This window comes from Cryptomeria japonica, chromosome 3, assembly GCF_030272615.1.
Source record: "Cryptomeria japonica chromosome 3, Sugi_1.0, whole genome shotgun sequence".
Taxonomy (NCBI): Eukaryota; Viridiplantae; Streptophyta; class Pinopsida; order Cupressales; family Cupressaceae; genus Cryptomeria; species Cryptomeria japonica.
In genome coordinates, this window is record NC_081407.1 from 155,669,596 (window position 1) to 155,686,177 (window position 16,582).

At 36.2% G+C, this 16,582-nt stretch overlaps 1 protein-coding gene across 1 annotated transcript in view; it reads right to left on the bottom strand.

The window, feature by feature from the left end:
- Window positions 1-16,582, bottom strand: part of LOC131057625 (ATP-dependent DNA helicase 2 subunit KU70) — a 213,433-nt gene that overhangs the window by 196,126 nt on the left and 725 nt on the right. Inside the window, exon 2 of the mRNA XM_059218119.1 lies at window positions 9,295-9,392. Within this exon, the coding sequence (XP_059074102.1) occupies window positions 9,295-9,392 (98 nt within the window). The remainder of the gene's footprint in view (window positions 1-9,294; window positions 9,393-16,582) is intronic.

Here is a 16,582-nt window from a genome sequence, read left to right on the forward strand (position 1 = left end):
TTGGAAGGGGCAAGAAACTCAGGCAACATGCTTAAAGAAATCAACAACACATTCATCACCCTTATACCCAAGAAAGATAAAGTGGACAACTTTGGTGACTTTAGGCCAATAGCATTGTGTAATACTATTTACAAACTATTCACCAAAACTATTGCAAACAGATTGCAAAAACTGCTCCCCCTCTTAATTAGTGAAGATTAAACAGGTTTTGTCCCGAGCAGGTCTATATATGATGGTGTCATCCTTGCCCAAGAAGCTATTTATTCTATCCAGAAGAATAGGGAATCTATCATGCTTATCAAGTTAGACATTAAAAAGGCTTATGATAAGGAAGAGTGGCACTTCCTGTGTAAATGCTTGGAAGCCTTCGGCTTTGCCAAACCTTGGATCAACCTTATCTATGAATTCATCTCTTCCCCCAGAATCTTCGTCCTTGTAAATGGAACCCCAGAAGGTTTTTTAAGTATCTCCAGAGGGTTGAGGCAGAGGGACCCCATATCCCCCTTCCTTTTTATTATCATGGTAGAATCTCTGGGAAGATCGATCACCAAGGCCAGGGAAAGGGGTTCCCTTAATGGTATTCAAATAGCTAGTAGATTGGACCCTATCACACATCATCAATTTGTAGATGATACTATGTTGTATGGCCAAGGTATTAGGCATGAGGTGCGATCCTTTAAAGAGTTACTTAACTCCTATTCGGAAGCCTCAAGATAGGAAATTAGCAAGAAGTCCGAAATCTTCTTCTTTAATACCAACAAAGATACAGAAATGGCAATATGTCATATTCTGAAATTCAAAGTGGGGGAGTTTCCATGCAAATACCTTGGATTACCCTTATAGATAAAGGCCTTAGATCTTCAAAACTCTAGGATCACATGGTGACCAAAATAAAGAACAAAACGGAAACTTGGAAGGGTAAATGGCTCTCTTCTCCAGGAAGAGAAACCATGATTAAATCAGTTCTTACGGCTATGCTCATATACCAACTTTCATCTCCCGACAGCTAAAAAAGAAGAGGTGAACAAATACCTCAAAAACTTCTTTTGGCAAGGAACAGGGGAAAAAAAGAAGTTGTCTCTATTGGCTTGGGATAAAGTATGTAGGCCTGAGGTGGAGGGGGGGGTCGGAATTAAAAACATCAGGGAGCAGAGCAAGGCCTTAGGAGCAAAGTTAATCTGGAGGATGTTCAAATCCCCTCACCTAAAATGGGCCAAAATCCTCTACCATAAATATTAAAATAGCAATAACCTTATCAATATTTTTAGGACTATTAACCCTCCTAGAGGATCGTGAATTTGAAACTTCATGTTAGATTGTAGAAGTATTATTACAGAGAAGCTATCATGGAATCTTGAGGAGGGGGGGGGGGGGGGGGGGGGCGGCGATCAGGCCCTATTTTGGTCAGATTCTTGGGCAGGAGGGATATCTTGCGATTGACAAGGTTGCCAACCTTAGAAATGCCAAGACCCTCTTGGAAGAAAGGTGGGGAAAATATGTTTATAACTACATTGAAGTTGAGAGGGATGACTGTGTTAAAGAGTGAAAGTGAAAGTCCTTTGACAACTTCAATATCCCAGTCAAAGAAAGGGATGAGCTGATCAGAATCCTTGGATCTAGAAAATATTACTTTTCAACCCGGGCACGATAGGCTGGTCTGGGATGGCTCGAAAACAGGGACCTACAGCTCTAAGGAAGGTTATAATCTCCTAATGGGAAAACAGCTAAGACCAAGAAGCAATATCCCATTAAGGTTGTGCTAGGATAAGAACTGCTTACCTAAGGCCGGACTGTTTTCATGGTTGGCACTACAGAATAGGATCCTCACTGCTGATAGATTTAGAAAAATGGGGTATGCTGGCCCAAGTAGGTGTCTTCTTTGTGAAAAGGATGAAGCGAGTGTGGATCACATACTATTATCCCGTAATTACTCTCATCAGTGTTGGAATTGGCTTCATAGTAAACTTGGGTGGATCTCAGCAATTCCAAGTTCTATTTTGGGCATGTTCCAAGCTTGGCCTATCAGAAACATGAGTTGCTTGTATGGAGGTCTGTGGATTGTTGCTCCATCTATTGTCATATGGGAATTGTGGAAAGAAAGAAATAGACGAATCTTTAAAGAGAAAAGGCTGGGTTTGGAACAGCTTACCAATAAGATGGAAGCCACCATTATTGAGATTATAAATAATAGAATCATGAAGAGCCAGGGTGGGGAAGCAATCATGACCATCTAGGATGAGAAGATGAGAGGTCGATGGATTGGGCTGAAGATTCCTCCTTTTATTGGACCAGGGGCTAAGGAGGGTAAGCGCAAACGGGATGAGTGTGTGTGGCAGCCACCCAAGAGTGGGTGGTTTAAGCTCAACTTTGACGACGCCTCCAAAGCCAACCATAGTCAAGCACGCATTGGCTGTTGTCTCCGCAACTCTGAAGGGATGGAGGTGGCAAGGCTAGCAAAACCAATAGGTATAGAAACTAACAACAAGGCAGAACTCATGGCTCTTGTGGAAGGACTAATAATGTGCACAGAGAAAGGGGTGGTAAAATTGGCTATTGAAGGGGATTCGGCCATTGTGATCAATGCTCTGAAGAAAGAATCCATACCAAACTGGAGGTTGGATGTGATACTCAGGAGGGCGTTGAACTTAGGTCAGTCCTTTAAGAAGATTACATTCAATCACATCTTCAGAGAGGGCAATTCTAGAGCTGATGAATTAGCAAACATGGGAGCAGATGGAATATCTATAGTGTAAAAAGAGGCTCTTTTGGAATGATGTCTCACAGGAATGTTGTATGGTCGCCCAAGGTTGGTAGACTTCTAGGAACACAGGTATCCGATCTAAATCCTCAATTTCAGGAAGTATACGGTTCTCATGGTACATTCACATTATGGTTCTATGTATATAAATATTTAGTGAGGAATATAGTCTTATGTTCCTTTGATCTCTCAATCCTGGCATAGTTAGATTCTTTTTTGTTATGTTCCCTGCTTGCTTTTATTTTTCGTTTTTCATATATACACTTATATATATATTTGTATGCAGTTATCCATACATTGCATATAAATATTCATGTTAATATTTATATAGGTATCTTTATTTATAGTTATATATATATGTGTGTGTGTGTATATATATATTGATATGCTATTTTGGATATATACATATATATATAATACATATATATATACATCTAAATATATATATAGACATATATAAATATATATATATTTAAATATAAATATATATGTATATATATATGGATATGTATATATATTTCTTATAGATATTGTTGTATATATATATATATATATAGGTATATACATATAAATACATCTATATATATATATAGACTTATATGTATATATATATTTATACTAAGATATATTCATACATATATATGCATATATATGGTTATATATATTTTGACAATACTCTTATGTATTTTTATGCGTTTCTTTTTCTGGACTTCATCTTATCTTGGTTAGGAAGGCAACTAACCAAGGCTGCCAACGCCGATTTTCGGGGACATGCATTTTATTGTCTCTCCTCATCTAGGCATTTATTCCTCCGGTGAGATCTTATCGGCACTCATTTGATACGTCTAATCATTAATTATTAAGGGCCACTTTATGCAAGATCGAGGATAATCTGACGATCTCCGATATTGGCCTAGGAAAAGGTTTTAATCTCCATATGTGCAACGACGGGGTTTTACAATTTTACATGTCCTTCAAGCATAATATATGACATCATAGGATTATATTAGATATGCATCGACTTTGGCTTTTCGAATGCTTGGTGTTTAATGCACTCTATTTTATGATGTCAGACCATTATGAATAGGATAGCCTTTCTCATGAGCGATTCTACAAGTGACTTGTGTGGCATCCTTCTCATTCAGTTTTTGTTACCATCTCAGCTATTTCCAGGTTTAGCAAGAGCTTGACTACAAATGGATACTCCGATAAAACTGTCTTGCAGCAAGAGGCAGATAACAATTTCGAATGTGATCACTCAAGACCGCCTGGTAGGGATTGTCAAATTCCCTCATGATCTGGTAATTGGTGCCATTTTAAAAATGTTTGGGGAAGAATATGTCCTGAATGAGGACAGAACTAAGGCTAACTCTGATATAGCATCTATGTTTTTAGCATTAGCTATGTACTGTGAGAGAGATAGGGAGGTGGTTAAAGGGATCTACAAGAGCCTTTTCAAAGACTTCATTCTGGGTAATCTAGACAGAGTTCTGATTAACATCTACGAAGACCTCACTATCCCCAAACCTACGCATTATGATAGGTTAGTATGGTGAGGTAAACCGGTTCCAAAATATCTTATCCTGGATATTAAGGATTGGGATGGGTTTGAAAAGAGGATGCCTGAAATTACTTGGAATTTGAATTTACTGCTATGGGTGTTTCGCATTAAGAGACCAAATTGTCACCAATGGTTTGCTCAACACCTCATGGAGGAAGGGATTTTTGGGTATGATGAAGTCCTGAACATACCCAATGCTTCCTTCCTGAATGATGATGAGGACAATGCGGAGGTAGCTGAAAAGAATAGGAGTCCTTCCAAGCATGAAAGCGGGGGTGGCCGTAAAAGAAGGGCAGCAAATGATGGTTCTAATATGAAAAGCGCTGGCCGTGTGGACTTAGACTGTAAGGGTAAAAGTAATATGTCGTTTTAATCCCTGTAAAGGGAGGACTTTCTGGCTTTTAGATTCACTCAAAACTTAGTATCTACTCTGTTATGGTTTCATACTTAGTGCTACAGCTGTTTTGGTTATCTGGACTTTATAACTGACAGGACTTGGTTATATGTTTTTTGTTGGTATCTATGATGGCTCCTATGGTGATGAACTCTTTTAACCTATGGACTATTTTCTGCTAATTTAATTGTGAAATATCTAGTAGCTTAATATTGTGCGGGTGCTTTAATATTATGGGGTTTTGTTTTTGGCTCCTCTCGTTTGTTTCTTCTGGTTTTTGTCTTGTCTTTTTCCTGTTTTGCGTGTTGGTTTGATGGGTTTGAGTTCCTTCTTTTCTGATATTTATATAGATTTATATATCTGTGTGTGTGTGTGTGTGTGTGGGTGTGTGTGTTTTAACATATTCTTTCTTTCTTCTGGCTATTCAGAAGGTATTCTCCCCTTCGCATTGATATGGAGACAGAATGCAGTATCTGCATGATTTTTATGCAATGGTAAAGCGTGAACAGTTTGGTAGAGTCCCTTCAGGTCACTGAGATTGAGATGGCCCCTTTTCAGATACTTCTATTACTTTTATTCATTAAAATCCTATGTGTTGTGTACGGACTGGTGTTAACAATGATGGTGATTTCATGCACCTTCTGGTTCTATCATCAATATGCATTAGTAAAGGCAGATTCCTTCTCAAGTTATATTCTCGTCTCTCTAGCATTTTAGTTTTGTTTGCAGGCAATTTTACTATGATCTCAGAATGTTATGGCTTATCTCTAACAAGATTTCATTTTATTAGGCTAAATGAGGCCTGATATTTTCATAATGGTTAAAATTCATTTCGTTTGATTGAAAATTTCAGCTTAAGGTTAGCGGAGAACATGGATATGATGAACAATGACATCTAACTAGCCTAACCCCTTCTATTGAGTGAAGTTTCTGCATTACAGGTTCTTACAGGACTACATAGGACAAGATTGTTCTGGGCTGGGGTGTCAGGGCACCTCTCAGCTTTTTGATTATTTTGAATACTATATGATGATAGATTATATGCTTACTGTAGCTTATTTGCAAAATTCTAGTTAATGTCGAACAGCTGATCTAGTGGTTTGGAAAACATGTTGCTTGGTGGCTTGATTTGTAGGGGATCTCAGTGGTCACTAACTAGTGAACCTTGAACTAAGGATTTGAGAGTTTAGTCTCCATAGGAAGGATAAAGCAAAGGATAGCACAGTGCCTTATTGGGGATAATCGGACAAGAGCTTTGCTTCTTGCTGCTTCACGAGCTTAAATGGATGGAAGTTCCTTGTTCATATACATATGAATTGTAACTAACCAGCCAAATTATGCTTGGTTTGAGGACTGTATATTCCTCGAAATTGTAACAACTATGATTGTTTATTCTTTTAAGGGGCAAGACCGAATGTTTTCTCTGCCCAGCTCTTTCCTACCGGTGCCCCTAGTGAGCTGGGTTGTATTAGGTTTTAAAAAATTAATAAAATTATGGCTTCGGCCTTTTACCGATCAAAAAAAAAAATTGTGTTGTTATTGTTGCCTTTATTAATTGTGCCATTCCAATGATTGCCGTCCATTACATAGTTAAGATAATAAATATTAATACTATCGCTGCCTAAAGGTAATTGCTTTTCTTGTTTGCTGATCACCCAAGTCTTTGGCTGGGATTTGCATCCTATGAAGTTTGTGTATCTACCGCTCATGGTGGGGTCGTGACAGTAAAGGCATGATGGGAGCAATCCTATAAATCTTTGTTACAATTGGTACTTAACTCTAGTATTACTATTGACTTGTTGCCTCAATCTAATTAGACATTGAAAAGGACATAGATTGATTCCCTAGCATCAAATGCTCTTCAATTCAAGATAAATGAAGAAATAAATAAATAAACAATTATGTTTGTGATATATCATACCTTAAATGGTTTGTGTCTAAGATAATCAGTTGAATAACGTAAGTCTACTTGAGCATAGGTCTTGTCCTAAGGACTTGTCGCCATTACTCCTCACAATCAACCTTAAGAGAAAAATAGATAGTTGGAATATTACCTCAAAGACGTTTTGTTAATCACAAGACACCTAACCCTTATAGGACATCCTACATATTAAGAAAAGTTCACCCCTGATTTATTTTTTGCGTTTGTTTCATAGAATAAGACGGAGATGCAAAATGTGTTTTTTGTTTCATGTTTCATCCATCATGTTGTTGCATACGTTGAATAAACATTCATTGAAAGAGAATAGATAATCCATTTGCATTAAACCGTATTTATTTATATTACAAAATGAAAAACATTAAGCATTGAACTGAAATCAGACTTGAAGAATTAATTTGCAGACCTGATTACAAACCAAGAAGTGTATTTTCATCAAGTGAACAGAAAACTTCTCCAAATGACTCAGAACAAACAACCAATCAAAAGCAGATTTTAAATCAAAGAAAACCCATTCCAAAAAGTGCAGATTGAAGTGACCAGCAAACCCACATGCCAAATGAAGAATGGCGCCCAGCCTAGAGTGGCAATTTGTTTAGTGAAATCAGTCCTCCATCAAAATCTGTAAGTGACATGTCAAATGATGGCACCCAGCTATGAGGAATGCATTAAACCAATACCCAGAATGATATCTATCACTCCCACTGAATTATGAGCAGAACAATGGTTTCCAACCTGGTGTCTCTTTGAAAAAGCACACCAGCACACTGAAAAAGCTTCCAATCACTTCAAAACTCGAACAGAACTCAAAGAAAGCACACGCCACACCAAAAATTAAATATCCATAAAAGAAAACTTCATGAATCTTCAACATCTTCAAATCCATATCACCAAACCAAGTCAAAATCACTATCAATCTCAAACCAAGCACACCAACCAGCTAGGGTTGTTTCGCCACCGAAACCAGCACCAAGAAGAGGATTTTCGTCCTCAACCAGCAAAAGAACTCTCAGAGCTCATTCCAGCAGCATCTCCTTAAGTCGACAAACCCTATATTATGCAAATCACAGCTCAAACTCATATTTATAAGAAGAGGGAAGAATTAGGGCAATGGACATTTGAATTTGAATCTATTTCCCTCTCAATTCACTTTTTGAAATAACACGAAATAACCCTCATATAGTTCAACCCCTTTTTGAGCTCACAAAAACAGTCTTTTTAAAACACTTTATCCAATCCCATGTCTTGGCATCAGTTTTGGAGGCATGATATAAATATTTTAATTATTAAAACCCCATCTTGCCTTGGCATCACTTTAGGAGTCTAACTTGTTTTTTTTAAAACAGCTTAAAGTGACCCACTTCCCTAGACATAGGAATAGGGGGAACACTTTATGTACACCTACCCCTTCACTTAAGTTATAAAGTGACATTTAATAAAGAACACTTAAGTGAAATAAATCAAATATTATCCCGACAACCTTAGAACTCACCAAGGCACTGAATTGGAAAGCATTGCTCTCTTAACTAAGAGTAACTAAGAGGAGATAGAAGCCAAGTCCAAGCGCCAAAAATAGAACTTACTAAAAATAGCCATATGCTAAAAATAGAAACTCCATCGGAATACATTGAAAACACATGCTAGAGCTCTCCTCAAAACACTGAGTCCCCTAACCCCATCCACTTAGCCTACAAGAACTCGGGAATACGCTAATGGAAACCTCAAACTGACTAGGTGCAAGGAGACATTACATATTAGAGTGGGTGGTCTAGGCTTCACCACACTCGTCCTCATTTCTCTCTCCTTGCCTTCTCGACGGCATGTTTGTTGTGACATTGCATGTGCAACGTCCTTAGGTGCACATAAATAGGCATCACATTGATACAATGTGAGTAGACATCAATGAGTTATCGAATGTTTTCAAAAAAACGATCATTTAGTGTCGTGGCTACGTTGTGGGCATGACAATCTTCTGATGTATATTTTTTTCCTCGTAAAGAAATCATCACATCTACAGCTCTAAGATCTTCAAAATCCCCACCCTCCAATCTTAGTAACAACACAAGCATTTCTATACCCATGCAAGACTCACTTGTGCCAATTACAATACCTTAGAAATAAAGAAGAATACTTTCACAAATCCAAGTCTTGGTTCAATTCTATAATTCAAGTAATGTAATAAAAAAACCAGCAACTGTCACTCAACTAAAAATGGTTGATTTCAATGACTTGATAAGGAGTAGAGAGCATTTCAATGACCTGATAAGGAGTAGAGAGCATACATGCATTATTTTCACTCTAACCAAATACAAATGTAAACTGTGCGTCAAGATACAACATCGACAAAAAGATGACATAGAACTTTACAATAAAATATATGACTAAAGATAGTGCAGTGAGATATTCATATATAAGTACAGATAGACTGAACGAATGAATATGGCCCCCAGACATCAGATTCTGTGAGCGACTACTACTTCCTGGTAACATATATCTTGGACTAAAGTAGTAAAACTACTATGCTAGATAATTATAGTAAAAGTATTCCGCATGCAGCTAATATGTGAGCCTGAAACATCGGAACCAACTGGATGAGACTAAGTACAAGTGAACTAAAGGCTTCGTGTAAACTGTTGCAAAACCTGTGAAAAATTACTATTCTCCTCGTCATCCTCATCTCGGAACAAATCATCTGACTCCAAATCCATGAGCTGAAGCTTATATGCAAAAGGAATTGAATCTGTAAACAGACAAAACAATATCAGTTAGCCGTTCAAGGTTAACCATTTCACCTCAACATATTTCATAGAGTTTCCTTAAACAGCTTTAGCCCTAAAGTATCTTCATAAGTTAAATTTTTTTTTTATAAGAAAGCATTTCCAATGCATCATCCTCTTCAGGCAATCTTTACATAAGAATCACCTTTAATTTTCTAAAAATACATGCAAAAACAGTAAATTCAAGGAAATGAGAAAAAGATAGTTGATTGACAAATATCCTTGCCTTGTGACAATGTACAGATATTCTTCTGGTCCAATTATCAAATAACCCAGTCAGCATGTAGTAAATAAATGTTCTTTCTACTCACCCTCCTGCACATGAAGCTAAAAATCTTATTTCAAATTTAATAAGGAACATTATTTACTTCGATAATTGTCTTTGAATTCCATTTGCAGCTTCAATCTTTACTAAAAGAATAAGATCTTCAAAATCACTGGAGTAACCTTTCTCATGGTAAGAACCTTATTTTGAATTTATCCTTTATGTAATAAAAACAAGTCGAAGGCAAAACAAGTTGCCAATCACAAAATGGCAAACATAAATTATTCTACAAGAAATGTTAATTTCAATTCTTAGAATAACATTTAAAACTAATAAAGTTGGATTTCCTAATATTTAAGTAAGAGGCAGTTCTTGGCTCATTGCAGTGTCAAATGTCTTTCATTCAAGGTGCACAGTTTTTTTTTCTTACAATGCCTGACATGATGTATTGATTGCCCAAACCAAAAGAAAATGGTAGTGCATGTTCAAAAGTTTTATCTCTTAAAGGAACAAACATATGACTGACATAATAGAAAGTAAACTTGTAGGAATGAAGAGCATACAAAACATCCTGACATGATGTATTGTTGCCCAAATCAAAAGCAAATAGTAGTGCATGTTCAAAAGTTTATCTCTTAAAGGAACAAACATATGACTGACATAATAGAAAGTAAACTTGTAGGAATGAAGAGCATACAAAACATAATATAAGAACAAAAATATAGTCTATTGGACTCTCACACAACTTTATTATCAAGAAGACAACAGAATGGATGAATAGAATAACTTAATCTCTTAATGTCATGATGTACATGGTCTCCAATATGCAAGCCAGACTCTCATCAGATATAACGGAGTGTTGGCTTATTAAATTTCCTCAAGCTATTTTCCTATATAATAGGTTCAATATTCAAATTTTCTTAAGCTATTGCCAATGGTAAATTTACTCTCAATTGGTGTTGATCACAGCACGTCCTCATGATTGCAGTCATTCATAATAAGCATCCATAGGTTCTGCAGAAATATTTGAAGACAAAACTAATTCATGCTCCTGCATTTTCCGTGTCTCTTTCTCCTTCTGCAGTGAATCTCCATGCCATCGCCCCATGGACTAACATCCAACATCTCACTGGCACTCCTCTTTTAGTGTTCGCAACTTATCACCTACTCATTCTGACCCATAGAAGAATCTAGAGAATCAACCATACAGTTCTTCTATAAAGGAAAATGAAACTACCAGCACAAAACAATCTACCTACTGTAAATTATCGGAAAATGCTTGAAAACCTTCCATTTAGTTTGCAAGAACATCAACTGGAATTAAAACACAGAAAGGAAACTGAAGCATGCCATAAAGACAATGACTGAAACACAAAGATTTAAACTGGAGTACCCTCAATTGAGTGAAAACTCCAGCAAGAATCTGTGCAACTCCTAAATAACTGATTCCAGGGAACTACAAGTGCATAAATGTCACACGAGTACAATTGAGCTTATGGCATACAAAAGCCAAGCTCCGTGTCCAGAAAATGTCTGCAACTCCAAGGAAAATTTGTTCTCCTACTAACAGCTCCATGTCCTCAACAAAAATGCATCAAATCCCCAAAGTGCCAGCCCCAGAACATTCTCTTCCCTTTGTTTTATAAGTTGCATGCTTCACATCAACCAATTCTCACCAGTCAGTCACGTGCAAGAACAAAAAAAATGTATGAAGCCATTACCCTGCCTCCATGAGACAAAATAACAAAACTACCACTTCCTGCAGACACGCAGTTGCAAAATTGCTTCCTGTAAGAACTGTCGGTTGTGGAAACTCCAAGACAATTACAAAACTTCCCTCTGCTGCTAGCAGTGTTCATCACCAACTGTAAAATACTCATTTTCTTCATCTGCTCCCCTACTTTTTTACTTCCCTTAATTCTTCTAGCTCATCCCAAGGTCATCTTCATCACTGAGGACTAATTATTGGCTTCAAAACCATCATGTCAAGGAAATTCGAGTCTTCAACAATATCTGTTGCTCAAATATCTATCTCAATCCGTTTTACATATCACATTCCATGCCAAGTTATCTACTTGGTCAGATGAATCTACATGTCATCACCTTCCATGAAGGACAAACCATTTATAGACATCAATATATAGAGAGAGACTGTGAGCTACAATGCTATGTGATTGCAAGGCTATCTTGACAATAGTGGGTAATGATAATAATATGGACTAGCATAGGCAGTTGGAATACACAGCATAAAAGTATCAAAAGTGTATTGATGATGTTTCTCAGGTGCCTCTCTTCTTCTGCTTTGTTCAACTTGATTGAAATGTAACACATTTGCATTTCAATCTCCCGATAGACATTTGATTGTCGGAAAATTATGATCATCTTACACATTCTTACCTTCCTACTATAATGTCCCCTTTCTAAGCACTGTCAACATGTTGACCGTCAACCTATTTAGTGGGTTCGCGTAGTCTAATGAGTTAGGGTTAGCGAGCTCATTGGGGTTTTGATGACCGTTCAATCCCGTTATCTCGCAATGATAAGTGTTGCTTTGAGCTCAGTTGGTTGGGATTTCCATTATGACCTTTTCTAGAGTGAATTCAAACAATTTTTCTATTTTTACTATATTTAGTAAGTTGCAATTTGGACAGCAACTTGGTCACTTGATATTATTTCTATTTTGGGAATGTCGGTAAATGCACTAGATGAGAATATTTTGGCAGTTAAATTAGCATTATTTAACTTAATGTATTGCTTAAGTGGGCGCCTAGGGAGATTAAAGTTGCCTTTATTTAATAAAATGTTTCCTAGGTGTAGGCGCCCAAAAGGGAGTCATAAGGTGATGTTTTATTGAATTAAAATGTTGCAACCCAAAAAGAGGGCACAAGGTCTTGGAGGCTTTTATAAAGGCATTTTGTAGCTCATTTTGTATCATGTATGGATTTGATATTGAGAAAAGCACTTGCTGGATCGAACTTGTTCATCTTGTGGCTTTATGAGGACAAAAACCTTTGCATAGAATGTAATGTCCTCATTTTGAAATACAATTTAATGATAAATGATAATAATAAAATTAAAATTTAAAATATTAAAGAATATAATTAAATATAATTAAATTTTAATTAAGTTAATGAATGGTCAAAGGCATGAAATGAAAAGTTGCGACTCCCTCAAACATGAGATATAAAAGGGAGAAGAGAACCCCATTTGAGGGGGATGATTGGAGAATCAGAAGTGCAGATCAGATTTAAATAAGGAATGCTGATCTGATTGTGAAAGGTTGTGTCCCTTTCAAAGGGCCGAAGTAATTGAGAGTTGCACTCTTTCAAAGGGTCTTGCCAAAGGGCATCCACAATAAAGATGTGTGACCTCTCCCTCACATTGAGAAATATAAAGGAAAGGAATTAAAAGCATCCAGGGACATAACCATCAAATCAGATCAGAACTGTTATTAAGTTACAGGCAGTAACATCCTTGTTCTTGGTGTCATACTTAATCGAAGACTAATAGGAGGAGAAAAGAAAATTATAGGCAGCAATTTCAGCAATAAAAGTCTATATCTTGGATCGACCATTGATTCAGCAACAACTAGTCAAACTATTGATCATGGTGTTGAGCCACGTAAATAATATCATCGCCAATTATAGTTGTTCATAATCATCGAAGTATGATGTATGAAATTTCGATGAATCATTGTTAGCCCAGGCCTCTTTCTACCATAACCTCACTAAGCATTTCTATATGGAGCAATTAACAAAGAACCGTAAATATCTTTGCAAACGATACAATCAGAATTAATAAGGGTGCTTAGGATAAAAGACTAATGAATCACGATTAGAATTAACTAACGACCATTGCAATGTATACAAATTTGTAATTAAAGTGGCATCGATTAAGAGATATCAATAATCATTAGTATGTATGTAACAAACCGATTGACAAAGAGGGGATGCGATCTGCTTATGAGACAAAAGACGTGACTCTTGCAGTATCCTCTCCAACCATATATAAAGACCATCCAATCCTTTTGAAAGCAAGCAATATTGTTTTATTATTTACTTGTATCCATATTTGGATCTGCTCAAATCGAGCATCTGCCTTTGGCATATTCAGGTTGCACGGATTAGAAATCAACAATCAGGAACAATGCCATTATTTGCATACTTCGAAGGAATAATCAGACATAGCAATTAATCATCATCACTATAAGTGACAGATAGAAGGCTGACAACATAAGTTTATAATTGTATTAGAAACAGCAGAAAGGTATCTCCATAATATAGATCAGAACATAGTCATTGCATAGTTCCCATGGTCATATCAGACATAGCAAAGATATTACATGTTATCAGATTGATAAGGATCATATGTTACAAATTCTGAATATCACATTCATCGTAACCCAACAAGTTAGAGGAATAAATATATTCATATAGCAGATTATAACTATCATTCTCATTATAAGTGATATCTACTATCGTCTATTTCAGTTTTCATGAAGGTTTTGAGCTAATTACTTAGAAACAAGTCATTTGTGATTAAAGTGTAAGCTAATAGTCCCTTATTCCTAAGAATTCACAAAAAAGGGACATTAAATTAGACATCTTTGTTAGTGAAAAATCTAACCTGGGAGATTAATTGGTGGTTTCATTTAGGAATCACATTGGGCTTCATCTGAGATTGATTTGTTCTGTTTCTTCAAAGGATTTCAAAGTGCAGTTTTTAAGGCAAGAAGAGCTGAGTTTATTAAAGATATTTTGTTGTTCATTGGCCTCTTTTTCCAGAAGTACTATTTCCTTTGCTCGTTGTACAAGCTGGGAGGTGGCATGGGAGTTTGCGGAGAGAGCTGATAGGGTTTGGAGGAGTCCAGGACCTTCATACTCAAGACATCCAACTCGTGGCTTTTGGAGGTGATATTGGAGAGTGGCAACCAAGTTTGTCGATGCCAGTTAGCATATTTTAATGAAAAATCAGACCTATCATGTGAGTTTGTTGATAATGAATGTGCTGTCCCATTTTTCAGGGACTCTAGCAGTGCAGTTGGAGCTAACCTTCAAGGGTTGTGTCAGCCAATTTAGAGGGGTATTTCAATGTCACCGATGTGTTTAGATGGTTTATTGAAGATATCTGACACTTTCTGGAGGGTTTTCAGACAATTTTTCCATATTTTCTATTTATAGTAAGTGTCAATTTTGAACATCAACTTGGCAATTGGCAGGGCTACTATTTTTAGACAGTCAGTAATTGCTCAATTTAATGATATCTTGGCAACATAAGGTGTTTTGTTTTATTATCTTAAATAACATTTGATATAAGTTAAATTCAGTATTTAATTAATGTTGTTTAATTTAATAAAGTGACTTATTTGGCAACATAAGGAGAGAATGAAATATTAAAAGGGGAAAATATTATTATTTTATTACTTTATCATTAGGCCGTTATAAGGGTTAGATAATGATTGCCCTTTGGGCATCCTCACCAAGATCAAATGTGGACGAATCTTATTTTGACCATCATTACCTCAAGAGTATGCAGTATGCAACTTTCTATGCATCGTGGTTGCAATCTCCTATATCAGCTAGTCCTCAGAGATGCTTCAAATTTGCAATGTTACAGTAGCTACATACTGCAACAACACAGGATTGGGGGCAAGATGCCAAATAAATATTTGCAATTGGTTGACTCAAATTTGTAGTATAAATTTATTTAAAATGTCATGCAAAGAAGTAGAAAGTTAGAAACAAATTTTACATGATAGGAATGAATAAAATAGCAGAACCCTGAGACACTTAGTTCTCAAAGGTTAGCCAAATCTGGTTTGCCTCCTATGTTATTGAATCAGCATTGGCAATATCTCCTAATTGCTTGTATATCTCTTTTACTGTCAATATCTACATTAATCTCTAGCATGTCATGATTTTCCTTTGGTCAAATCTCCATCAACATCATTCTGTACATTGTGTTTTGTGCTTCGGTTCAGCAATCCACCATGGTTGTTTCTTCACAAACAAACACAAATTTATTTCTGTGGGAAGCAATGTTGCACAAATGATCTGGTGTCTCAAGAATATGTAGCAGGCATCAATGTAGAAAGAACATATCAACAAACTCATTGTTAAAGATTGCATAGCTCTACAGTGAAGAATCATCTATCCAAAGACAAATTTTATCATTTTTCTGTGTGAATCTTGTTTCATGCTTTCAGTCCTCTGTTTGTTTTGGTTATCAGCTCCACAATTTTACAAATAGGAGATATAAAACTAACAAATAAATTAAAATGTTCTGAGCCCTGAAAAGTCATAAGACCCCATCCAGGCCATTTCTCACCCATTCAAACAAGATATTTGTTGGAAACCCGACAAATATCAGCAATGCCTTAGCAAGATTAAATAAGAATTAAAAATTTAGCCAGCTCAATTTAGCGGTCAAACTATCACACTGCAGATGGCAAATAATCAATTTCATTGAAAATTTAATATTTATGGAAAATCATTTTAACTTTGTTTTCAAATATATACTCATGTGTATGTATACACAACGTACCACTATACCCTGATTTTGGAAATGGTGTCTCAATCCTACTTCTGGTGAATATGAATCAATCTTATTTATTTAAAAGGTAGGTCAAAACACATCCGATAAAACTGCAAGTAAAATTAGTTTATGTAAATGATCTGTTGAATCTTGTCGGCCAATTAGAAAAAACCCTAAATAAATGACTCTCAAGTAGTTGTTTGAAATGCCTCGGTAAGAACTCTAATAAACCACAGAAAACATAAGCATACCAGAGCCACGTCACATGGGAAAATGAATTAAAATAAATACTCTTTAATATCATTTAAATTAACATGGACGTTTTGTTAGAGGATCACTCTGGTTTTAGGTAAT